Source organism: Stegostoma tigrinum, chromosome 16 (genome assembly GCF_030684315.1).
Source record: "Stegostoma tigrinum isolate sSteTig4 chromosome 16, sSteTig4.hap1, whole genome shotgun sequence".
NCBI classification, from domain to species: Eukaryota; Metazoa; Chordata; class Chondrichthyes; order Orectolobiformes; family Stegostomatidae; genus Stegostoma; species Stegostoma tigrinum.
Genome location: NC_081369.1, coordinates 63978135 through 64004647, shown reverse-complemented (window position 1 = coordinate 64004647; position 26513 = coordinate 63978135). Strand labels below are relative to the sequence as shown.

The 26513-nt window shown below is 47.5% G+C and overlaps 1 protein-coding gene across 2 annotated transcripts in view; it reads right to left on the bottom strand.

The window, feature by feature from the left end:
- The window catches only part of ca7 (carbonic anhydrase VII), a 30990-nt gene extending 5179 nt beyond the window's left edge, over window positions 1-25811 (bottom strand). Inside the window, exons 1-6 of one of the 2 annotated variants that reach the window (XM_059651784.1) lie at window positions 25188-25811; window positions 24041-24238; window positions 13511-13629; window positions 10413-10508; window positions 7261-7323; window positions 4737-4892 (exon numbers count right to left, since the gene is read on the bottom strand). In XM_059651784.1, the coding sequence (XP_059507767.1) occupies window positions 4737-4892; window positions 7261-7323; window positions 10413-10508; window positions 13511-13629; window positions 24041-24238; window positions 25188-25227 (672 nt within the window). In that variant the 5' untranslated portion in view covers window positions 25228-25811. The remainder of the gene's footprint in view (window positions 1-4736; window positions 4893-7260; window positions 7324-10412; window positions 10509-13510; window positions 13630-24040; window positions 24239-25187) is intronic. The other variant, XM_048547193.2, reaches the window with a different exon arrangement.
- Window positions 25812-26513: the final 702 nt, after the last annotated feature.

Below are 26513 nucleotides of genomic sequence, written 5' to 3'. Positions count from 1 at the left end.
ACTGCCGATGCTGGAGAATCCGAGATAACAAGGTGTACAGCTGGATGAACACAGCAGGCCAAGCAGCATCAGAGGAGCAGGAAAGCTGACGTTTCGGGTCTAGATTTCTGAAGAAGGGTCTAGACCCGAAGTGTCAGCTTTCCTGCTCCTCTGATGCTGCTTGGCCTGCTGTGTTCATCCAGATCTACACAGAGAAAGAATTATTGTGTTTTACTTTAGTATTAGTCATCAGGAAATGATTGATGGGACAGGCAGGTGGAGATGGCTGTTCTTGGGATGAAACATCCAGGGATACATGAAGTCAGAGCCAAGAACTCCTGGGGATAATACAAATTCATCAAATTCTGGGATTACCAGAGAAACAACGTTCATAGTGTTCATTTATTCCTGTGGAACTGTTGGCTCCTGCTAGTATTTAATCAGCCACTGGCTCACACAAGGACAGTGAGCCTTCGCAGGGAATATGGCTTCATAACATTGAGTCAGGGCTCCCTCCTACACTGTACACCGCACAGACACAGGATAGTTTGTCCAGGCTCCTCCATTCAGCTTCTTCTCATCTAATCAACAAAGCTTTCTAATCATTTATCCTTCATGTGGGTGACTCAGTGGTTAGCGCCGCTGCCTCACAGACCCAGGGACGTGGGTGCAAATCCACCCTCGGGCGACTGTCTGTGTGGAGTCTGCACGTTCTCCCCATGTCTGCGCCGGTTTCCTCCGGGGACTCGGGTTTCCTCCCACAGTCCAAGAATGTGCAGGTTAGGGTGGATTGACCATAGAACATAGAGCATAGAACATTACAGCACAGTACAGGCCCTTCGGCCCTCGATGTTGTGCCGACCTGTCATACCGATCTCAAGCCCATCTAACCTCCACTATTCCATGTACGTCCATATGCTTGTCCAATGACGACTTAAATGTACCTAAAGTTGGCGAATCTATTACCGTTGCAGGCAAAGCATTCCATTCCCTTACTACTCTCTGAGTAAAGAAACTACCTCTGACATCTGTCCTATATCTTTCACTCCTTAATTTAAAACTATGCCCCCTCGTGCTCGCCGTCACCATCCTAGGAAAAAGGCTCTCCCTATCTAACCCTCTGATTATTTTATATGTTTCAATTAAGTCACCTCTCACCCTTCTTCTCGCTAATGAAAACAGCCTCAAGTCCCTCAGCCTTTCCTCGTAAGACCTTCCCTCCATACCAGGCAACATTCTAGTAAATCTCCTCCGCACCCTTTCCAAAGCTTCCACATCCTTCTTATAATGCGGTGACCAGAACTGTGCGCAATACTCCAAGTGCAGCCTCACCAGTGTTTTGTACAGCTGCAGCATAACCTCTTGGTTCCGGAACTCGATCCCTCTATAAATAAAAGCTAAAACACTGTATGCCTTCTTAACAGCCCTGCCAACCTGGGTGGCAGGGGTTTAACATGGTGACCATGTTAAACTGCCTGCAGTGTTCAGGGATGTACAGGCAATGTGGGTTAGACACAATAAATGAAGGCTTATGGGACAGAGGTGGGATGCTCTTTGAAGGGTTGGTGCAGCCTGATGGGCTGAATAGCCTCTTTCCACACTGTAGAGATACTTTTTACTTATGAGTAGCACGAGCAAGTTGCCCTCGATCTGCGAACTCTCTAAAGCAGAGTTGAGAGCCAATCACATTGCTGTGGAACTGGAAGCACATGTAGACCACAGCGGGTAAAGATGGGCATATCAGCCTGGATTGCTAGCTCAGTGACATCATCACCAAGCCACTCACCCCTCTTCCCCATGAACATGTGCACACTGCCCACCTCCCCCTCTCCCTGTCGGGGCAGGTTTCACACCACCTTCTGGGAAAAGAGTTTTCTCCTAAATTCTCTACGGGATTCCAGTTGTGAGTGTGTCTGGGACAAAGATCGGCCAGGAGGCATAAACAGGATACCTTGCCCATTACCCTCTCTCCCCTCGCCCCTGCCCCTGTCCTCAGGCAGAGTCTGGGACCCCTGGCCAGTCCCTGGTAGAAGACTCCAGGATGTCAGGTTAGTTTGGCACTGGGGCGGGGGGGGGGGGGGGGGGGGGGAGGGGGGGGGGGGAGGTAGTCAGGCTGTACAGTGGGACAATCAGTGCTTGTTATGCCAGGAGGACCGGGCACCGCTGCTGAATGTGGGAGACCCCTCAAAGTGCAGGGACTTTCTGAAGGGTGGTGCCAGCTACAAGGCTGCCCGTGTGGAGGGATGGGGTACACTATAGATGTGGACTGCCACCCTCTGAACCTCGAGAGGCTGGGATTGCCCTCGGGAGGTGGCATCTGTCCACACTGACGGTGAGGGCATGGAAGAGGGAGTGGGAGAGGATGAGGGTAAGAGCGAGAGAGGGAAAGGGAGAGGGAGACGGAGAGAGAGAGAGAGAGGGAAAGGGAGACGGAGAGAGAGAGAGAGAGAGAGGAAGGTGGAGTGGGAGGCGGAGGGGGTGAGGGAGAGGGAGGTGGAGGGGAATGGGGAGGTGGAGGCGGAGGGAGAGAGGGAGGGTGAGGAGATGGAGTGGGAGCGGGAGGGGGTGGGGGACGGGCTCTGGTCCCTGTGGTGGGGAGGTCACATCTCCTTTGGACAATCAGAAACCCTGAGCCCTGGTGGCCTGGCACAGAGATGGCTCTTTCTGTTCCGTCTCCCTCTTGGCACAGCTGCCCCCCCAACCCCACCCTCTGAGCGAGCCCATGATGGGGGGAACTTTCCCAACACCACTCCCTTTACTTATCCCTCCTCCTAAACCCCTTTGGCCCATCATCTCCTCAGAGCCAGGAAGGTTCGGCACCTTAATATAGCGCCTCTCACCATCACAGGGTGTGATGAAACCATTCACAGATATTGGAGTGTTACTGAAGGGCTGTGATGAGGGAACAGACAGAGACAGTAGGAGGGCTGATGCTTCTATGGGAGAGAAGAGAATGGATGGGCCGAGTGAGAAGAGGTCATTAAAGTAGAAGGAAGAACTCCAGCATAAACTGAATGGCCTCTTACTGTGCAACAAATACGATGACAGAAGGACAATCAGACCAGTCACAATTACATTGCATTTCCGAGTAACAGCTGCTCCAGTCCAGTGAAGGTACAGAGGGAAGTGGATCATTTCCCACACACGGAAGCAATTAAACATTCTGTGCAGCTCTGACGCTGCCACTGTGATGGGCTGAACCCTCTGGGTGTCAGTCGGTCATGATGGTTCCACCTCAGAGTCAGAGCTCTGTGCTGATGCAGTGTGTGAACATTCAGCAGTTCGCCAGTCACACAGTCCTCTCCCACAATCACCAGGGACACATATATGAGAGACAGACGGTGGGGTGGGGTGGGGAGAGAGACAGAGGGATGGACAGACAGACAGAGAGAGAAAGGCAGAAAGGCAGAGAGAGATAGGGAGGTGGAGACAGAGACAGACAGAAAGAGAGAGAGAGTGCATTGTTGTGGGGGGAGAAAGATGGAGAAAGATAGAGCTGACAGGAAGTGAAACAAAATAAACACAACGGGGGATGTGACAGTGAGAATGTGAGCAAAAGCAATGTGTGGGTCTGGGAGTGAGTGAGCAAGAAAGGGAAGACAAAGAGAAATGAAGGGAAGTGGGAGGCCAAATATTTTGAACTTGAAAAGTATAATTAGACCCTGTAGACTGCAGTTTTCTTGGCATTAAGCAAATCATTACAGCCTCTTAATGTATTCATGTTGGCCCAATGTTAGACTAATTAAACTCTAACATATACAATAAACAGCAACTGTTACAAAGGTCCAACCTAAACTGTGCCTGCTCACTCTCACTGGAAAAGACACATGTGAGATACTGGATATTAATGGCCTGGGTTAGGGTCACTTGAACAGGGGAATATCATTCTGTCCATCCAATGTGTGCTAGGTCTTTGCTAGTGCAATCAGAAAAAAATCCTACCATCCAATACCCTCCTCTGCTTCTGAATCAAGAGGGCCTCTTGTGACACATTGGCAGTGTCCCTATCTCTGAGCCAGGAGGCCCAAGTTCAAGTTCTACCTGCTCTAGATGTGTGTCGGAACTCCTCTGACTGAGAGATTCAGAAAGGATCGGCTCTGGGGAGCTCAGGGCTCCTGTGTTGCAGTGTAGTGTCCTGAGCCAAGGGGCCCAGGTTCATATCCCACCTGATCCAGAGAGGCAATGTGATATTCCCGAGCTCAGGGAGCTCAGAAATAAATAGAGGAGGGGTGGGGCTGGGGAAGGTCGGTGGGATGGTAATAGGTGAGTGCAGGCAGGCAGTGGTGGGGATTGAGCAGATGAGGTGAGAGGAGCGGATAGGTGGGAGAGATGATGGACAGGTCAAGGATACAGGGATGAGAGGGAGAGTTGGACAGAGGAAGAGGCCGGGGGTGGGGAGATTTTAAAACTGGTGAATTCCACGTTTAGGCCTTCGTGCTGTGGGCTCCCGAGGTAGAATAGGAGGTGCTGCTCCTGCACCTTCCGGGCGGTGACATCGTGACACTGGAGGAGGCCCAGGATGGGCCTGTCACCCAGGGAGTGGGAGGGGGAGTTAAAATAGCTTGTGACCAAAAGGTGTTGTTGTTTGTCACGGGCCATTTCCCACTCCCTGGACGACATGTCCATCTTGGGTCTCCTCCAGTGTCACAATGACAGCACCCACAAACTGGAGGAGCAGCACCTCATATTCCGCCTTGGGAGCACACAGAGAAATATCCTGATGTGTGGGGCACCTGGGAGAATCGCTGGCCACTCACCTGCTTCTCTGACACCTGGATCGGCTCCCTGAAGACGATCCAGGTCACACTCTCATTCAGGGGTGGCGTGGTTAGAGAGCCCGCATATGTCCAGTAATCCCTGCATTTCGGCAGCAGGCACCGTGGGTTAAAGTCCTTAAACTGAGCCTTTGTTTCCTGACGAGAGATTGAGAAAGTTTTCACATCAGTAATGGCAGCTCAGTGAGGAGCAAACTGTATCAGTGATAATGGGAACTGCAGATGCTGGAGAATCCGCGATAACAAAATGTGGGGCTCGATGAACACAGCAGGCCAAGCAGCATCTCAGGAGCTGAATATTTCTCAGGTTAATAACTCTGTCTAAGAAATGGGAACAGGAGGCGGTTGGACAGAGGCATGAAACTGTCCCACCATTCAGTCTGATCACAGCTGATATGCTACCTCAGCTTTTCTTTACTTCCCTATCCCGATATCCTCTCATTTTGCGTATGCCTAAAATCTACTGCTCCTGGTCTTAACTGGTACTGCTTTAACAACTATCCACAGCTCCCTGGGATAGAAGGTTCTAGAGATTCACAATTCTCTGAGTGAAATCTCTCCAACTTCAGTCCACAATGGACAGCTTCCTCCCCCTGTGCCCCTATGTTCCTTTACCAGACAAAACCGCTTTGACCAATTAATTCCTTTCAGAATGTCAATATTTTAGGAAATCACTCCCTCCATTAAGCAAAACTGCAGAGAATACAACACCATTCGACACCCCCCACCTCTTTAGACAAATGATTTGTTGCCTTGGTCAGAGATCAAACTGCATTCTGGGTGTGGTCTCACCATAGCAACCCCGCTGAACCCCCCCCCAACTCATACTCCTAACAATTTCTACTTATGTCAATGTCACAGACTCATACCTCTATTCCATCAATGTTTCTATGGCAACTAAACCAAACATGAGTTGTAGTGAGAGGTTGATAATGAAAACTTATAAATAGAAATATTGCCATTGGAAGGAGAAGGGCAGCAAATAAATGGGCACGCCACTATCTGCAAAGTTCCCCTCCATGACACTCACCATCCTGACTTGGCCATTCCTTCACTTTTTTGGGTCAAAATCTTGGAATTCCCTCCCTGAGGGCATTGTTAGTCAAGAAAGCAGCTCACCTCACTGCCACCTTCTCCGGGGGCAATTAGGGACGGGCAATAACTGCTGGGCTCAGCCAGTGATGCCCAAGACTCATGAATGAACGAAAAACAAACTAAAAAAGGTGAGTCTTGAAGATTAGCAGAGTTGGAACGGTGACTATTTCCTTCAGCATTTCCTTCCTGATCTTGCTCGAGTCCTTTTACTGGTGAGTCACAAGCCATGGGTTTAGCTAAAGCCACATTTTAGATCATCACTTCAGCACGAAACTCGGGTCAAAGTGACTCTTTGTGAATAGGAACAAACATTTCTTGCCTGCACAGATTAACCAGTCATTTGTGTCAATGTGTGGGGCTTTCTTCAGAAAGTTTCTGAAGAAGGGACTCAACCCGAAACATCAGCTTTCCTGCTCCTCTGATGCTGCTTGGCCTGCTGTGTTCATCCAGCTCTATACTGTGTTATCCCAGATTCTCCAGCATCGGCAGTTACTACTATCTCTGTGGGACTTTCTTGCCTAGTTTGCCTGAAGTACTGACCAATACCTTTTAGAAAGTATTAATTAGTTGAAAGTAATTTAAAAAGAGTTTGCATGCAGAATGCAGGTGTCACTGTAGAACGACAGTGTGTTGCTAGGCCCAAAGCCCCCTTCAGGACAGTTCTGGTATCAGTTTGTGAAAGAGGATTTGAAACTTCTGCTAATATGTGTGAAGTATTTCACTCCTGAAAGGCCTGGCTCTAATTTTTACCCAATGCTCCTAATCCTCAACCAGCGGAAATGAACCTAATTCATCAGTTCCCCCTCAAAATTTTAAGCTTCTAAATTCCAGGGAATACTAGAGTGCAGAGGATATATCTGTTCAAATTGTTTTATAAACCTGACAGACTTCCACTTGTCAGAGATAATGGGAACTGCAGATGCCGGAGAATCTGACATAACAAAGTGTGGAGCTGGATGAACACAGCAGGCCGAGTGGATCCTAAGATGCTCCGTGAACACGTTGATTGTTTGGATCAACCACGGAAAATGAAACTGAAGAGTGAAATGACTCTGCGGTAAAGTTACTGACTCCAAGGCAAAGCTCCAATATTTCTTTAGGGCAATAAACTATTAGTCAAGGGAATAACGAAACAACCACTGTAAGTGTGTATAGAACGAGCTGCCACGGGAGGTGGTGGAGGCTGGTACAATTACAATATTTAAAAGACATCTGGACGGGTACATGAAATGGATGGGTTCAGAGGGATGAGCAACGAGATTAATTTAGGATATTTGGTTGAAATACCAAGGGACTGAGGGGTGTGTCTCTGTGCTGCACATCTCTATGACTCTAAGTCAAATAGAAACCTGCACCGTCTTTGCCCAGGACAGATGGACAAATCCATAGCACCACAAATGTCTGACCTTACCTTGAATTTGACCATGTACAAGGCATCTGTCAATCTGCTCAAGCTGGTATGTTTATCTCCAGTCTGAAAGAAACAGGAAGATTTTAAAATATGATGAGATTAGATTGTTCTATCAGAAATACCCTTAAACAATGTAGAATTTTACAGCTCAGTCAAGGATCATTTCATCCTGGCCTGATCTGGTGTTTACTATCCACATGAATATGGGCCTAACATCCCCTACATCTCCTGAATGGGAGCAAGTTCCACATTCTTACCCGAGAAAGGTTTCGCAAGTTCCCTACAGGATCAACAAGTGCCAATGCTTTATTTATGGCTCCCAGATTTGGTTCTCTCTACAAACATGGATGTCCTCTCCATATCAAACCACTTTGGAATTCTGCAAACCCTCCAAAACCACATTTCATTCTGGTGAAAACAGGCTTGTTCAATTTTTCCCAATAGTTATAAATCACGGTTTAACTATCATGATTCCTTCCCGTGCCTCCATGTCCTTTACGTATCACAGTAATGTCCTCTCTGAGCCACACAGTGATACAATAAGTTCACTGGTGACCCTGGCTAAGCTCACAGCGCCAGCACTAAAGGACACTTCACTGGGGTGACCATCATTCAGGTGATATGCCCAGATCAGGTCTTCGCCCACTCCCTCAGGTTAAGGGTCTCCATGTTCTTTCACTGCACCAGTGTGTCACTGGAAAGGCCAGGGTAGAAATGTCAGTTACTAGGGCTCATGGGTTTAACGTAATGGGGGTAAGTCGAAAGGAGATGGGAGGGGCAGGTTTTCATTTTACACAGATTGCGTGAAGTGTCTGGAATGCACTGTCAGAGGAAGCGCTGGGGGCACATACAAAAGCAACAATAAAGACGCAGCTGGACAGATACATAAACAGGCAGGAAATGGAGGGGTACGGACCGTGTGCAGGCAAAACGTTTTTAGTTTACAAAGGCTGAAGGGCCTGGTCCTGTGCTGTACTGTTCATTCTTCTTTGTTTGTTGCCCGTTGCAAACTGCCCTCGAACTGAGCAGCGTGCAGGGCCACATCAGAGGGTAGTTAAGAGCCAACTGTTAATGAACAAGGAATAAGAGTAGGCCAGTGGGCCCTTTGAGCCTGGTCCCCCCATCAATAAAATCATGGCCGACCTCGATTCTACATTCCTGTATAGCGTCAGAGAGAGGTCTTCACAACAAAAAACTGACTCTTCGGCCCATTGACTCAGTGCTAGTCAAAAAACCCCACCTAACTATTCTCATCCCATACCCCTGATATTCATCCATCCTCTTGGTCATCGAGAATCTACCTCCCTCTGCCTTTAAAATATGTAAAATATTCTGCACCCACTGCCTTTTGAGGATGGGAATTTCAAAGACTCTCACCCGCTGAGAGAAAATGTTTCCTCATCCCTGTTCTAAATGGGTAGCCCTGTCCTTTTAAACAGTGACCCCCAGTTCTAGATTCTCCCACATGAGGAAATATCCTTTCCACATCCACCTGGTCAAGGCTCCTCAGAATCAGAAAAGTTTCAGTTCTGTGACTTGTGACTCTTCTAAACTCTGGAGGATACAAGCCGAAGCTGGCTAGCCTTTCTCCGTAAGACAATCCACTCATTCTTCATTCATTGCTGTGGGTTTGGAGTCATAGGTGGACCAGACCAAGTAAACAAAACAGATTTCCTTCCCTCTTGGGCATTAATTGTGAACCAGATGGGTTCTGATAACAATTCATGGTAATTTCACAGTGAGTATCACAGAGAATAGACTTTTTTCCCCTCAATTATATGAATTGAACTTAATGTCATGGGATTGGAACCCAGACAATTAGCTTGGGCTTTGGGATTATGATTCCACTGTATTCCTACAAAGCCACCACCTCCGCTACGTAAAAGATTCTGTGGCACTATCTCAAGAGCTGGGGAATTCTGCCCAGTCTCTCGGCCAATGTTTATCTCATCACCAGCATCACTACACAGATAGGACCATGAGAAATAGGAACAGGAGTAACTGTTCGGCCCCTCAAGACTGCTCTATCATTCAATAGGATCGTGGCTGATCCGACTTTCCTCACATCCACTTTCCCAATAACCCACAAGTCCCTGACTGATCACAAATCTCACTCAGCCGTAAATATACACGAGGACCCTGTCCCCACAGCTCTCTGTGAAAAGGAGCTCCAAAGACTGAACCGTCTGAGAGAAGAAATTCCTCCTCAAGTCAGTTTCCCATGAGGGCAAACTTCGTCTCTGCATTTACCTCGTCATTCCCCTTCAAAATCCTATATGTTTCAACGCGATCATCTCTCATTCTTCTAAACTCTAGTGAGCAGAGTCCCAACCTGTTTAGCCTTTACTCACAAGACACCATGATCAGACCTTGTCTGAACCGTGTCCAATTAAATTATATCTTTCTGTAAATAAAGAGACAAAAACTGATGACCTGGTCGCTGTTTGGTGGGAGCCTGCCAGCATGGCTTGTTGCTGATTTCAGAATGTCATGTTACAAAATTATATTGCTGGCTGTGAAGTGCATTAAATGGTCTGAGGTCATAACCGGTCCCATACAAAAGTAAGTTATTTCTTTTGAACATAATAGGCTTGCAACAATAATTGTGACACATCTGACCTTCCAGCCTTGACTGGAATCAGTGACATGTACACACATGTACAGACATGCAAACATGTATACACACACACACACACACGCGCAGACACACGCACACGTGCAGACACACACACGCACACGTGCAGACACACATACACGCAGACACACACATGCACGCAGACACACACACACGCGCAGACACACACATGCACACGCGCAGACACACACACATGCACGCAGACATGCACACGCACAGACACACACATGCACATGCGCAGACACACACACAAACGCAGACACACACGCACACACAGACACACACACGCACGCAGACACACGCAGACACACATACGCAGACACACTAACATACACAGACACAGACACACATGTGCGTGTGCACACACGGGCTTTCTCAAACACACACACACATTCACACTCACTCACACACAAAAGTTGGTCATTGCAGATTGAATCATTCTCGTCTTACTCTCCATCAAATTCAAATCGATGTGACAACAAATATTCATTCTCTGGCCATTGAGATTAGGACCTACCTCCAAGAACACAGCGACCACAGCCAGCCCGTCATGTGACCCTGCTGCCTCCCCAAAGGTTTTGTACTTTGTTGAGTTCCAGTGAACCAAATGAAGCTGAGACAGACAGAGAAACAAAGGCTGATCAACCATACTTGGATGGGCCAAGGTGCTCATCAGCAAACAGTCTAATTAAACTGGGTAGAGTCAGACAGTCATACAGTCACACAGCATGGAAACAGATCCTTTGGCCCAACTCGTCCGTGCTTACCAAGTTTCTCATGTCAATCTGGTCCTATTTTCCAGCGTTTGGCCCATATCCTCTAAACCCTTTCTATTCATGTACCTGTCCAATTCCCTGCAAACAGGGAATCTATAGACTGCAGCAAATAGAACTCACACCACAACTGCTGCACAGTCTTCTGCGAAGCGCAGGATCTCCTTTCCAGCAAGATGCAGCGAGTGGAGAACAGTCACACAATACAGATGCCAGTCAATTCCAGCAGCGAGATTGACGGGGAAATTAATCCAATCACAGGAGTGGCAGATGGAGTTTAATTTAGATAAATGTGAGGCGCTGCATTTTGGAAAGGCAAACCAGGGCAGGATTTATACACTTAATGGTAAGGTCCTGGAGAGTGTAACTGAACAGTGCGGGTTCATAGCTCCTTGCAAGTGGAGTAGGTAGACAGGATACTGAAGACGGTGCTTGGCACATTTGCCTTCATTGGCCAGTGCATTGAGTATGGGGGTTGGGAGGTCATGTTGCAGCTGTGCATGGCATTAATTAGGCCACATTTGGAATTCTGCATGCAATTCTGGTCTCCCCACTACAGGAAGATGTTGTTAAACTTGAAAAGGTTCAGAAAAACTTTACAAGGATATTGCCAGGATTAAGGGTTTTGAGCTGTAGGGAGAAGCTGAATAGACTGGGTCTGTTTTCCCTGGAAGGTCAGAGGCTGAGGGGTGACATCATAGAAGTTTATAAAATCATGTGAGTCATGGATAGAATGAATAGCCAGGGTTTTTTTTTCCCTGGTGTGGAGCATTCAAAAACTAGAAAACATAGGTTTAAGGTGAGAGGGGAAGGATTTAGAAGGGACCTGAGGGGGAACATTTCCACACAGAGGGTGGTGCGTGTATGGAATGAGCTGCCAGAGGAAGTGGTGGAGGCTGGTACAATTACAGCATTTAAAAGGCATCTGGATGGGTACATGAATAGGAAGGGTTTAGAGGGATAATTGGCCAAATGCTGGCAAATGGGAGTAGACTAATTTAGGATATCTGGTCAGTGTGGATGCGTTGGACCAAAGGGTCTGTTTCCATGCTGTTATGACTGTCACTCTGGTCAGGGCTTATGGTGCCACAGATATGCAGATTTTTGACTCACTCCAATTTGATGCAGTTTAGTTCTTAAGGTAGGCTGGATGAGTAGGCCTCTTTCCTTTAGAGTAGTGTAGACTAGGGGGCAATCTCGTAGTGGTTCACATGCTGAATGATCTCCAAAATTACAACTTGCACAGTGTTCACACAGGATCCCTGTCACTAATGCCTCAATAGATTTAAATCTCTTGTACATTCCTCACAGAATGGATGCTTCCTGTTATGGAAGAATCTAACCCTCCAGCTCACTGATCAAAAACCAGGGGCTGCCCATTTCCAAACAGAGAAGAGGTGAAATTTATTCTGTCCGAGGGTCATTACTCTTTGGAACTCTCTTCCTAACAAAGGTGATGGACGCGGAGTCCCTGAATAATTTTAAGGCCAAGGTCGATAGATTCTGAATAGGGAAAGGGAGGGGCGAAAGGCTATAGGGGTGTTGACAGCACTGTGGATTTGAGGTTACAGTAAAATCAGCTACGATTATATTAAACAGCAGAGGAGGCTTGAGGGGCTGAATGGTCTACTCTGACTCTTCCTTCAAATGTCACTGTACACACATGGGGATTAAATATATTTGCAACTTCACCCAGTGAACCTCACCCAAAGGTGCCAACTGAGGTCAGGCCCATAAACAGGCCAATATGTTGCACAATGTATAACTTGTGAATTCACTAGTGAGTGATAGATATCCCAGTGCACTTCTCAATATTCAACATCTTAAAGACCTATCGAGGATTGGATCCTCTGCTGTCCCTCATGCGATGTCCTCTTCACATTGGCGTGTGGTCCAGCCCATGGTTAAATGACCTGGCCCAGCTGTGAAACCCTGTGAATCAGAATCGTTGGTGCACAAGAGGCAGCCATTCAGCCCATTATCTCTGCACCAGCTGTTCAAATGACTCAGTGCTTTCACCTGCCCTTTCCCCTATAGCCTTACATTTAAATCAGGGTTGGGAAAGTTCAACAACTAAGTAGTCACCTGATGTTGTTATTCCCTCTCAGTCTGGGTCTCTAAGGGAGCTGCGACAGTCAATCACAGCATCCCCACAGTAATGCGAAAATAAGACCTGGATTTCACATCCTGAACAATGACACTGTTCAGGCACATCAGACAAGAGCAAGGATGGGAGTCAGGGGGCCATGAGAGCAGGTTCAGTATCAGTCAGTACTCTCTGTCTCAGTGAGTTCATGAAGAGTGACCCCTAATCTATACCCACGCTCATTACTGTCAGCACACAGCAGCAGTGGTGTGTACTATATACAAATCACACTGTGGAAATTCACCAAAGATCCTTAGATGGCATCTTCCAAATTCACCAACACATCCATCTAGAAAGCCAAGAGCAATGATACATGGGAACATCATCATCTCCAAATCCCCCTCCTCGGCATCACCACCCTGACTGAAATATATCACGGTTCCTTCACAGTCACTGCGTAAGGATCCTGGAATTCCCCCCTACTGGCATTGTGGGTCCCCCAACAGCACATGGACTGCAGCGGTTTAAGAAGGCAGCTCACCCCCACCTTCTCAAGGGGGCAATTAGGGATGGGAGGTATTTTACCAGCTTTTACATTCTGTCAATGAATAACCAATGGAATTGGAGGAGGTAACAGTGAATAACAAGCAGTTTGTTTCTGAACCCTACAGAGATCTTCACCTTCAGGAGACACCCCATCGTACCCCGCCCCCGACTCCGTGTGGATTTTGATTGATTGGTGATCGCCTTGCTCACCTCACCAGGGTACGACTTGCCATCGATGGTGTGTTCAGATCCCTGACTACCTGTCCGGCCCCAGTGGAAATGGAACTGTTTCAGTTTGTAGGGGGCTTCCAGCGGGCCATCACTGATCACTGCAAGATCAGGAAGGTTAGAAACAGGTGAGGAAAGCCATTCAGCATCATATGGTAACAACTTGCATTTAGTTAGCACCTTTAAGACAATCATAGAGTTTTAACAGCATAGAAAGTGGCCTTTCGGTGCATTGTACCCACACCAGTCATCATACATCCATCTACTCCAGTGCCATTTACCAACACTTGGCCTGGAACGTCATATATGGTGGTACTTCAAGTGTCTACCTAAATGTCTTGCAGTTCCAGCCTTTACCAGGTAGTTAAAACCAGATACTGCACCCCCCTCATTCTCTGGATGAAAAAATATTCCTTCAAGCCCCCTCTAAACCTCATGCTTCTTACTTTAAAGTCAGATTTCCCAAAACACTTCCTAGGAGCATTAACAAACTGCCCCCTACACAATAAGATGTCAACGTAGGCAACTGATTTACAAAGATGGACTAGTGCAGACAGGATGGGCCCAATGGCCTCTTTCTGTGCTGCGTTGTTCTTGAGCTTCATATTTAATGATGGGCTAGATGGCTTGTGTGAGGTTTGGGATGACACCAGTAACCTCGGCTCCATTCCGATTCCAGCTGAGTGACTCTTTATAATCTCTTGGTCCTGGGGAGTAACTAGCATTGACAAGGACTGCTGAGAAGACAGCTCAGAAATAGGCATAAGCTGGCAATGAGCCAAGAGTCTGCCTCTTGGCAGAGGATAGGACACAGCCCTATATAATCAGTAGCTGCATTTGGGAGCAGGCTCAGGGAGGAATGCTGGGACTCAGCAGCTGAAGATGCAGCCACCAATCAATTCATCAGGAAGCTCAGAAAACAAAGGATTCAAACCACAGCTGGAAGTGGGAAAGTCCAGAGCGTGTGAAGGACAATTACACAAAATGCAAGCAGGTGACCATTCAGCCCTTCAAACGCTCTCCTCTTCAAGAAAATCATGGATGATTTGTTTCTCTCTCCACAAACCATTAGCTCTGTTTCTCTCTCTCCAAAGGTGCTGTCAGACCTGATCAGTTTCTTCAACATTCTCCATTCGCTGCAGATTTCCAACATCTGCACGATTTTGATTTTATTCATGTCCGATCTGATTGTGTTTCGAATTCCACAGTTCCGTCTAGCCCACTAACTCTCAGTCTCCCTGCCTGACACAAGAATTAGGTACAGTATTCCAAAAATCACACAACAACACACCCTGTCCCAGGAGAGAAAATGGCTATCTCAATCTATTCCATATCAGAAGTTCCTCCCTTAGCACCACATACCCCACTGCACCCTGCTGTAATTCACGGGTCATCAAAGATGCAGATCCCTTCACACACCGAGAAAATACAAACTAAAGAACAAAATAAAGAAAAGAATTAAAGAAGAAATGAACGAAATGAAGAAACATTTCAATCACTCTATAAGCATTAATCCTGGGATGGTCTGGTGGTGCAGGGGGTAATATTCCTGTCTCTGACCCAGACGCTCCTGGCTCAAATCCTGCTCCAGGACTCGTTGACCGGAGAAGGTGAGTTCAAGTCCTGAACTCTTACCAGTCATGGAAAGCATCCCATTCGATGCATCACAGCTTGGAACTGCCCTGCCCAAGACTGTAAGAAATTACAGAGAGTTTTGAACACAGCCCAGTCCATCACTGACACCAGCTTTCCATCCATTAGCTCCAGCTACGCTTCCTGCTGCCTCGGGAAAGCAACCAAAATAATCAAAGACCCCTCCCACACCAGTTATACTCTCTTCCACCCTATTCTGTTGGGCAGAAAATATAAACGTTTCTATACATGTATCAACAGGTTCAAGAACAGCTTTGTTCCTGCTGTTATTAGGCTTCTGAATGGACCTCTCCAATTTTAAATTTAATGTTGATCTCCATCTTTGTGCACCTTCTCTGCATCTGTAATATTGTATTCCTCATTTTGTTCTATTATCCTAATGCCCTTTGTATGGTAGGGTCTGCCTGTACTGCACACTAAACAAAAGTTTTCACTATCCCTCGGTACATGTGACAATAATAAATCAAATCAAATTAAATCTAACTGGTTGATTATCAGCCTGTAATTGAGTCTGACACATCCAGGGCAGGGACTACAAGCAGCAGAGGCTCCTCGATATGGGGTCCCTCTCCGAGCCCCGCCAGGACCACCCCACCCCTCAGTGACAGGCCACTTCCAGGAAAAGCCAGCTGTGGAAACAGGAGAAAAGCAGGCTATGTGACTGCCTCATACACCCGCAGTAGGTGTGTGAGCAGAAGTAGAAGAAAATTCTTCATCCTTTCTTGGCTCGCAGTTTATCCAATTAGCTCTTTTTCCATAAAAGGTGCCCATTGATTTCAGGAGTTTGCCTGGAGATCCATCAGTGCAGTAACGCATTAGGAGAGTGGAGCTTTCCATCCTGGGCCAGCTGCCTCTGTTATTCAGGTTCCAGACTGAGAGTGAGTCACATTAGGTGCCATACACTCTACCTGGGGTAGGGATGTTGCAGATTGTCAGAACTATATCAGTACCCACAGAGTTAAATTGAAAGGGAATACAGACCTTCTAGAATGGCAGAGCTGATCTGAGGGACTGAAAGGCCTCATCCTTTTCCTGCCTTGCTGCTACGTTGAAGGAAAAACAAACAAACAGATAGGAGCGGGTCATACTGAACCATTCATGCACATCAAATGCCAGGTTGGCAGAAATTGCATCTCGGTAATTTGATCAGCCTGGAGTCCTCATGGTTGCTGGTAAAATTAAGCACTGAAGGGCCCTGTCAAAGATTCCCAAAGGCACCACAAACACGTTCCTTTGCGGAGAGTGATCAGTGATAATGGGAACTGCGGATGCTGGAGAATCCAAGATAACAAAGTGTGGAGCTGGATGAACACAGCAGGCCAAGCAGCATCTTAGGAGCACAAAAGCTGACGTTTCGGACCTAGACCCTTCACCAGAGGAGACTGCAGCTCATGTTGCATTCATCAGCTGGTTTTTACTGAGCGGGGTAGGATGGCAGTGGGCAAAGGAGCTCCGTCAAAACACGCAGGTCCAAAAGAGCGTGGCCGAGGGGGAAAGTGGGCAGGGGGAGGCAGATACAGTCCGGGAGGGAATCCCGAAGCTCAGGGCCCAGGGAGGGAAAGAGGGAGTCCCGGAGCTCAGGGTCCAGGTAGGGACAGAGGGAATCCCGGAGCTCAGGGTCCAGGTAGGGAGGGAGGGAGTCCCGGAGCTCAGGGCCCAGGTAGGGAGGGAGGGAGGGAATCCCGGAGCTCAGGGCCCAGGTCAGGAGGGAGGGAGGGAGTCCCGGAGCTCAGGAAACAGGTCGGGAGGGAGGGAGTCCCGGAGCTCAGGGCCCAGGTAGGGAGGGAGGGAATCCCTGAGCTCAGGGCCCAGGTAGGGAGGGAGGGAATCCCTGAGCTCAGGGCCCAGGTAGGGAGGGAGGGAATCCCGGAGCTCAGGGCCCAGGTGGGGAGAGAGGGAATCCCGAAGCTCAGGGCCCAGGTAGGGAGGGAGGGAATCCCTGAGCTCAGGGCCCAGGTAGGGAGGGAGGGAATCCCGAAGCTCAGGGCCCAGGTAGGGAGGGAGGGAATCCCGGAGCTTAGTGCCCAGGTCAGGAGGGAGGGAATCCCGAAGCTCAGGGCCCAGGTAGGGAGGGAGGGAATCCCGGAGCTCAGGGCCTGGGCACATCAAGGCACGGCCATCAATGGTGCAGCAATCTGAACAAAGCACAAGAGGCCATAGTAGACAGCAGAGAGTTTATTCGGCTGGAGGAGATTATAGGGCCAGAGAGGCAAGGCACCGGGGAGAGATTTAGAAACCAAGGATTTTTAAATTCCGATGCCTGGCTGAACCAGCGTATCACAACAAATGAGCCGTGCACTGAAGAACAAGTTAGCACTCAGACAGGAGGGCATGTGCAGAAATAAGGAAGCAGATGATGACTACTCTCCACTTTGATACAGTGGTTGGTGAGGGGGCTGACCAGTCCAATGCAGTGCCCACTCACTGTGCCACAGGCTGGGGGTATGGGGTGGTAGCTGAGCTGTGAGGCTGGCACTCCAGCTGCTGTCTGCACCTGGAGACCTGGCAGAGACCCTCGAGGAGTTGGCACGTTACAGATGCTCCTTCTCCAGGTTGTTGGGTCTTGGATCAGAGATTCCCACAGCTCCGTTGGGATGGTGCACCTTCTTCAGGGAGACCTTACCCGGATTGCTGAAGTGTTTCCTCTGCCTTCCTGCTAACTGTTTACTATAACAATGCTCAGAGCAGGAGGCACGGTATCCCTCCCACAGTTCATGTCAGCTCTGATGAAGAGTCACCTAGACTCAAACCGTTAGCCTGCTCTCTCTGCATTGATGCTGTCAGATCCGCTGTGATCCCCAGCATTTTATCTGTTTTCAGAGAGATAGCTTCCCATGATTGGGCAGGGGACAGGAATTTAAAAGTGACCCCGAGGAAGTGAGGAAAGTGTTTCCGAGAAATCCCTTTCATCAGCCTCCTCGGGAAGGGATTACTCTGGCACAGGCAGAGGGCATTGTAGCCCATAAGGGAAGATTGGATCAATCTTTGAACCAGAGGAAACAGACATAGAAAATAGGCCATAAAGCCCCTCAAACTTGGTCTACCATTCAATACAACCACGCTGATCAGTCACAGTGTCCTGTTCCCACTTCCTCGTCATACCCTCTGTTCCCTTTAGCCCTAAGAACGCTCCCTAAATCCTTATTGAAAAGCTATAGGGCAGTGAGTAAAGAGGGTTTAGATAAAACATTAATAGAGCCAGCAGAGATACGATGGGTAGAATGGGCTGTGTACTCTTTCAGGCCAAGCAGCATCTTAGGAGCAGGCTTTCCTGCTCCTAAGATGCTGCTTGGCCTGCTGTGTTCATCCAGCTCTACACCTTGTTATCTCGGATTCTCCAGCATCTGCAGTTCCTATTATCCCTGCAGACTCTTTCAGTTGCCCCACTGGTGAATGCTTGCTTTCCCACAGAGCAGGCACCTTGATCAGGGTAGGTTAACAACTGATGTGGGAGCTGCCTGATGTGTGAAACAAACTTTCAGCGCAGATCCATGTAACACAAATCAGTAAAGATCAGAGGCGTCATTCATTCTCACATTGATCAACAGGACAGAGACAGGACCCAGCAATTCGATGCTGGCTTTGAAATTGAAGCAGAGCCAACAAACTGCTTCACATCTCACCCTTTGGGACTCTAATTACTCGTCAATATCAATGTGTCAAATTAAACTCAATCCACTCCTGGCTAATCGTGTCCGTATCCCAGTAATTCAATTCCAAGGTACAGTCCTTTCTCCAGCACTCAGCATAGGTCATAGAAACATAGAAGATAGGAGCAGGAGGAGGCCATTCAGCCCCTCAAGCCTGCTGCACTATCATGGCTGATTGTCCAATTCAACAGCCTAATTCTGCTTTCTCCCTGTAATCTTCGATCCCATTCGCCCCGAGCACTGTATCTAGCCACCTCTTAAATACATTCAATGTTTTGGCATCAACTACTTCCTGTGGTAACGAATTCCACAGGCTCACCACTCTTTGGGTGAAGAAATGTCTCCTCATCCCCATCCTAAATGGTCTACCCCGAATCCTCAGTCCGTGACCCCTGGTTTTGGACACACCCACCATCAGGAAATCCAGCTCCCCCCCCCCCCGTAAGCTGGCTATATGGCATTGGGCAGGGTAGTGGTTTCAGCTCCACACCTAGACTTTCACTGTTCACCTGCAGCTTTCGCTCAAAACCCTAATCCTGTCACTCGGATCATGGTGGCATGTCCTTGATTGTACCCCTCAGGGTAGTGAGTCCCTCCCAACATCACCTACATCCCCCCCAGCACCTCGCCTCCTCGCCCTCCCCACCAACACTGCTGCACTCCCTCAATCCTGCCTCTGCCCTTCACTCTGCCCATCTGACAGTGCGGCACTGCTTCAATGTGCTACCCCCTCCGACAGAGCAGCATGCCCTCAGTGTCACCCCCTCTGATAAAACTAATAACTGTGGGCGCTGAAACAAAAACATAAAATGCTGGAAAAACACAGCAACTGTGCAGAGAGAGAGAGACAGAGAGAGAGAAAGAAAGAAAGAAAGAAACAGAACTAACGTTTCAGCTCCAGTGAGAGATAGCAGGAACTGCAGATGCTGGAGAATCTGAGATAACAAGGTGTAGAGCTGGATGAACACAGCAGGCCAAGCAGCATCAGAGGAACAGGAAAGCTGATGTTTCTGAAGAAGGGTCCTGACCCGAAACGTCAGCTTTCCTGGTCCCCTGATGTGTCTACACTGTGTTACCTCGGTACCAGTGACCCTTGTTCAGATCTGGATTTGAAATGGTGATCTTGTTTCCACAGGTGCTGCTGAGTTTCTGCAGCGATTTCTGTTATTCTCTGGAGCACTCCCTCAGTACTTTCACCCTCCTGACCCCAGAAAGTGTGCTGCTATTTCTGGAATGATCAGCCTAGATTAATCACGCAATTCTATCGAGTGGGACTTGACCCAGGACTCACTGACTCACAGATGTATTACCAATTGAGGTGTAACTGCGGTGTGTTGAAATTATTTTCTGTTTAAGCAGAGTCTGTCTCTGCTTTCTGTCCAGTTTATTGGGCTCACTAAAGTCATAAAATGAAGAATGTCCTTTGCTGCAGCTTGTTCTAGGTCAACGATAACCCGCAGCTTCAGTCCTGTCACTTCGCTCAACCTGTAAGGTGGAGGTTTCATTTTGCTGGAAGTGAATGAGGGAACAAAGCCCAAACCAATAGACTGGAAAGATGTCAAACCACCCAGATCATGTCACCTGAAACCTGTGATTAAACACGAGTGAGTTACCCACACCGTGAGAACTGGTCATTAAAGCGGTTTCCGATTTACCTGCAATTCTCCCCACCTCCCCACCGACTCCCTACCGACCTTTTACCAAAATTAAAACAGCAGCAAAGATAAAACCAGCAGCTAATGGGACAGCATGATGGAACACTAGAAGTGGCATCAGTCTGACGGCAGTGTACACCGTCTGCCAGACACACTGCAGAAATGTCCGAGGCCCCTTGAACAGCACCTTCCAAACCCATGACCTCTACCTGCCAGAAGGACAAATACCGCAGGGGAATGAGAGCCACCAACTCCCACGAGATTACAGTTTGTAAATCTTAGCTTCACATTTATAGCTCATTTAGAAAGAAAGCCATGCTCCGAGTCAGTTATGGCCTTGAATCTCTAATATATCATGCTGAGTTTCTGAATGAATAATTAACTGGCAAAAGATTGCAAGAAATGATTTGACTCTTTCAACACTACATTCTGTCTGCATTCTGCACCTGTCAAATTCCAACACCAGCAAATTCGTGGATTTAGATGTACTTCAGTCTGAAATTATAATGATTCAACAATCATTTTATTTGTTTTTGTACATCTCTCAGGTATGGGGAGATAATATCCTCTGAGGTGGCTGAACCTAGTTTCACCTGAGCAAGGAGTGCTGTATCAGGGCTAAAAAGGGTTAAACTATCAGGGCGGGTTTCATATGAGGTCTGGGAGAGCACAGAAGATTACAGCATGAACTGTTTAAGATGATTAAAGGAGAAACAGAGAGACAGAGAGAGACAGAAAATCTGGGAGTTTTTCTTCAAGCAACTAGAACTCTCCTCTAAAAAAAGTTGCCGATGGCAGGGCTGTTGATTGAAGATTCCCAAATGCAGATTAATTGATCTTCGCAAGACAAGAATATCAGGGGATTGTGGAATCAAGGTGGGTAGTTGGAGTTAAGAAACAGATCAGCCATGATCTAAGATAACAAAGTGTGGGGCTGGATCAACACAGCAGGCCAAGCAGCATCTTAGGAGCAGGAACGCTGATGTTTCGGGCCTAGACCCTTCATCAGAACGTCAACTTTCCTGCACTGATGCTGCTTGACCTGCTGTGTTCATCCAGCTCTACACCTTGTTATCTTGGATTCTCCAGCATCTGCAGTTCCTATGATCTCTCAGCCATGATCTAACTGTGTGACAGATCAGGCTCACAGGAATGAATGGTTCCTCCAGTCACTAAACAAAGGAATGGAGTGGCAAGGTGGGGACATTTGGATAGGGAGAAACAACACGGTTGGGGGGGGTGGGGGGTGGGGGGGGGGGGGGGTGCAATGGAAAGGCCAAGGGAGAAGAAACAGTGCTAATAAAGATGTTGGAGAGACATAACGAGATGTTATAACATCCACAGAGTGGGAACAGAGCTTACCACTCACTAATAAAAGCAGGCCTCACCATTTGATGCCCATTAAAGAATGATTTCTTTTAGAAACAATATGTAGTAAAGCAGAATTTCTGTGTGTATTTAGGTAGGCTCTCATCACTCTAGACCTTTTGCTTGCCTGCCTGCAGTGTCATACAAATATATGAACATATTAATTCAGAGCAGTAGGCCATTTGGTCCCTCGGATCTGCTCCCTCATTAGACAAAACGTGGACTTAATCCATATCCTACCCCTGATAGTAAAGAGAAAAATGTAAGCATAGGATGTGGATCACAATGGAAGGCTAACCCAAACTGGCCTCCTTACTGAGCAAGTCCTGTTTTCATTTCAGATATTCAGCTTTTGTGGTCATTTGTCTTCAACTTGACAGAATCCCTGCTTCTTTATGGCAAAAAAACATCTGATCACTTACTCCTACATCCTGTCCTTTCTCAAAATCAATTAAGCACCACTGTAATGTAGAACGCCCAGCAGTCAGCTTGCACACAGTACATCTTCACAAGCTAAAAGAAATCTATCACATACACAGAGAACAATATTAGCAATTAGGAAAGTGAGTGACATGTTGGCCTTTATTGTAAGGTGACTACAATAGAAGGACAAGGAAATCTTGCTACCATTGTTCAGGGCTTTGGTGAGACCTAGAATACAGTTGCATCTCCATATTTAAGGAACATGCATTGCAGGTTCAGCAAGGGTTCATGAGATAGGTTCTTGGGGTGAAAGGGTTGTTCGATGATGAGTAAATTGGGTCATATTCTCTGAGGTTTAGGTGAATGAGGAGCAATCTTGTTGAAACAGCAAAGATTCTGAAGGGAAGCAGAAATTGTTGGAGAAACGCAGCACGTCTGGCAACATATGCGGGGAGAAAGCAGAGTTAATGTTTCAGGTCCGGTGACCCTTCCTCAGAACAAGAGTAGTCACAGCAGACTCGAAACGTTAACTCTGATTTCTCCCCACAGACCCACTCAGTTTCCCAGCAATTTCTATCTTTGTTTCAGATTTCCATCACCAACAGTTCTTTGTTTTACGTTTATGATTCTGAAGGGTTTGAGAGAGTAAACACTGACAGGTAGTTTCCCCTCGGACCGGGGAACATGAAGCAAAGGGGCACAGCCTAAGGATTAAAGAGAATCATTCAGGACTGAATTCTAAGGAAACCTAAAACATTACCCCTGGTTTCCCTCTACAGATGCTGCCGGACCTGCTGAGCTTTTCCAGCAATTTGCTGTTTTTCTTTCATTCAGGGCTGAGCTGAGGGGAGAGTTCCTCACCCAGAGAGGTGTGTGTCTCTAGAATTCTCAACCCCAGAGGGGTGTTAATGCTCCATGGTTGAATACACACAAGATTGGGATCGATAGACCTCTTGGAGAATCAAGGGATGTGGGAAGTAGGCAGGAAAGTGAATATGTGGCCAATACCAGTGATGATTATGTTGAATAACGGAGCAAGTTTGAGCTAAATGCTACTACCTGCTGCTCCTGCTCCTATTTCCTATGTTCTTAAAAGCAATGAGATGAAGTACTAATTGAGTCTTTGTTTGCCTTGGCATTGGTTGAGTGATAAATAATGGGATATAAACTGCGCAGCGCTCCCCTGACCTTCCTGCAATAGTACTGTGGAATTTTAATGCTCATTAAGCCTTGGCTGATCTAACATCACAAAGCCTGACAGTGCAGCACTCCCTCTGTACTCCACAGGGGAGGTCTGCCTAGATTTTGTGCTCAGCTTTCCGCATGTAAATTTGAACCCAAGCTCTGTCAACATTCCAGCAACTAAACACATTGACATCATCTTCAATGTTTTAACTTGCAAACTGACAGACTGTCCAGCCTTTAGCATTTTGCTTGTTTATACTGATTTATACCAATGAAGCATTATTCCTGCCACTGCGATTGTCTTTTCCATTGGATACAATTGGGAGCATAATCTAGGCTGGCATCGAGACAGCAAACATGCTGTAAAAACATGTCATTGTAAAACACTTTTCAATGTGCTGAGGTTGCAAAAGCCACACAGAAACGTAATTTGATATTACCATTACCAGGCACCAATACTCTGGTGCCTTCATCCCATTTCCTCACCAACACCCTACCACCTGCTTTTCGTAGCCCCTTCCCCCAGCACCACCAACCCACCCCACCCCCCGACAACTCCCAATGACCCTGTTTCTCACCTGTCTTATTGTCACAGTCCTCAAACTCCACCATGACTGAGTGACCATTGTTACAGATGGACAGTGAGGTGCAGGCATTGTAGGATATGGAGACCGGTGTGAGGCTGGCATCATAAACTGCCTGTGCGGGCGCAATGTCAATGGGTGATTGGCGGTCCCCCTCTGCAAAGGGGAACTGCTTGTGCCAGTTCGAGGGCCCTGCAAGAGAAAACAGAATTCAGGCACAGTGCTTCAGCACAGACAGAGGCCATTCGCTCCACTGTGTTAGTGCTGGCTCTAATCTTACTCTCTTTCCCCTTATGCCCTGTGGTTTCCTTGCCAAATGTATTCCTTTATCTATTACACCAAGGTGTAGAGCAGGATGAACACAGCATCAGCACAGGCCTGCTGTGTTCATCCAGCTCTACACCTTGGTATCTCAGATTCTCCAGCAAATGCAGTTCCTACTATCCCTTTATCTAATGGTTGTTTCTGCTGTCTGAGTTTGAAGGATTCAAAAGCTGTTTTGGTCACACCGGCGTAAAGATTGTGCCCAAGTCCCACTTGAAGTGTTACCTGGCCGGGGTACATCTCTGTCTGACCAGGCTTGCTGCATTACCCCCCCCCCCCCCCGCCCGCACCCACAGACCTGCACGCCTCCTCTTCCATTTCCCAATTCTCCAATTCCTTCTTGAGAGATCCAAATGAATCTGCTTCCCACCAGCCTTGCAGACAGTGCCTTCCAGATCACAACAGCTTTAGCATTAAGAAAATTCACCTCCTCCCCAAGTTTCGCTCACAGCCCCCAGCTCACGACCCCCAACCCCCTTCCCAGTGATCTCTGTCCCTGACTCACTGCAGCACAAGCACTCAGGGCAGTAGGCAGTTTATGCCCAGAATTAAATACACTTAGAACTACCGGGTAAAACTTGCGATACCCTGCCAGGACCTCAGAGCGGCTGGAGGAAAACTCTCTCAGGGTTAGATTTTCGGAGTGGTCTGCGTTTTGACAAGCTGAGAAGCAGCAACGATTGTTAGTATAATGAATCACACACCGACTGTACATACAGACATTGCGTTAACTATTCCCATTCCGTTTAGCAATCTGTTCTTTCACAAAATGTTGAGAAATCCTAATTCCAGTAAAACAGGAAGACTGGGGGCTTACCGTTATCATCCCCGTAGCCCCAGCAGTGTTGTCCGCTCATGATGAACTAGTTACAGGGAGGCTGGATGGACAGAAGCGCTGGAGTAGAGTGTCCTTCTCTAAGTCTGCCTGTCTCTCACCTGCCTGGTGTTGTTGCTTTGAAGGTGGCACCAGTCACTGAGAGAGAGAGAGTTGGAGGCAAAGCGGCAGTAGATTTTATTTCCAGGGAACGTGAAGGTGTGCAGTGGAGAGCAGAGAGCTCGGCAGCGCCACTCCGCCTCCGGTCCTACCGCTGCTGCTGTGGGAGAGAGAGAGACTGCAAATGAATCCTAGATCTTACAGCTACAGCAACACTTCCTCAATTACTCTCCACCCTCTATAGCTTCGGGAGGAGGACAAACACAGGAACATGCATCTTCAATAAATCCGTTTGCTCAGCTTCCAGGTTCAACAGAAAATGAAACAAAATACTTCTTAGCTCGCGTGTGAAAAGACCTTTCCACGCAGTCAGAATTTCTGTTTAAAAATACTATTGAAGATAATAAGAAATACTCGGTCGTTAATAAATGAACGTGGCAACTGCATCTCCCTCTCAATCAGACAAGCATGAGTTGAGCTCTCCGCACAGGCATCAGCTTGCAGTTAGCTCTGTCAACATCACATGGAATTTCTGTGTCAATCAGGCGAAATATATTCGACACATGATTCCACCCCCCCCCCCCCCCCATGTTTTGAGGGAATTGGACGTGCATTCCGACCAACGCAGGCCTGAAAAAGGGTCTGATGAAGGGTCTAGGCCCGAAACGTCAGCTTTTGTGCTCCTGAGATGCTGCTTGGCCTGCTGTGTTCATCCAGCTCCACACTTTGTTATCTTGGATTCTCCAGCATCTCCAGTTCCCATTATCTCTTGCATTCCAACCTTCTACGTCAGGTGCAGCAACTCCATCATTACATCTCAAGAGCCCCTTTGCTTTCTTTTATGTTTCAACAATTTACAAAACATGATTTTGCTCCTACACAGACATTCTAACCACCCACCAGTAAAATGCACATTTCTGCCCTGGCCTGTGTTTTCTTTTAGCCGGGGTATGGAATAGAAGCAACCTCTGGTTTCAGATTTAGTAATCAAACCATGGAGAAAACTGTGGTTTTCTTTGGAAAGAGAGAGGCAGCAGTCATTAACCCTTTCATCTCCAATACTGAAAGAAATCTGTCCTTTTGATCACAGAATTGAACAAATGAACCACGTTCCCCAAGCGACAGCAAACATGAGGCTCTGGTGAACATTTATTTGTTTTTTTTATTCATTCACAGGATAAGAGGCCACTGATTCTAGCCCATCCCCAA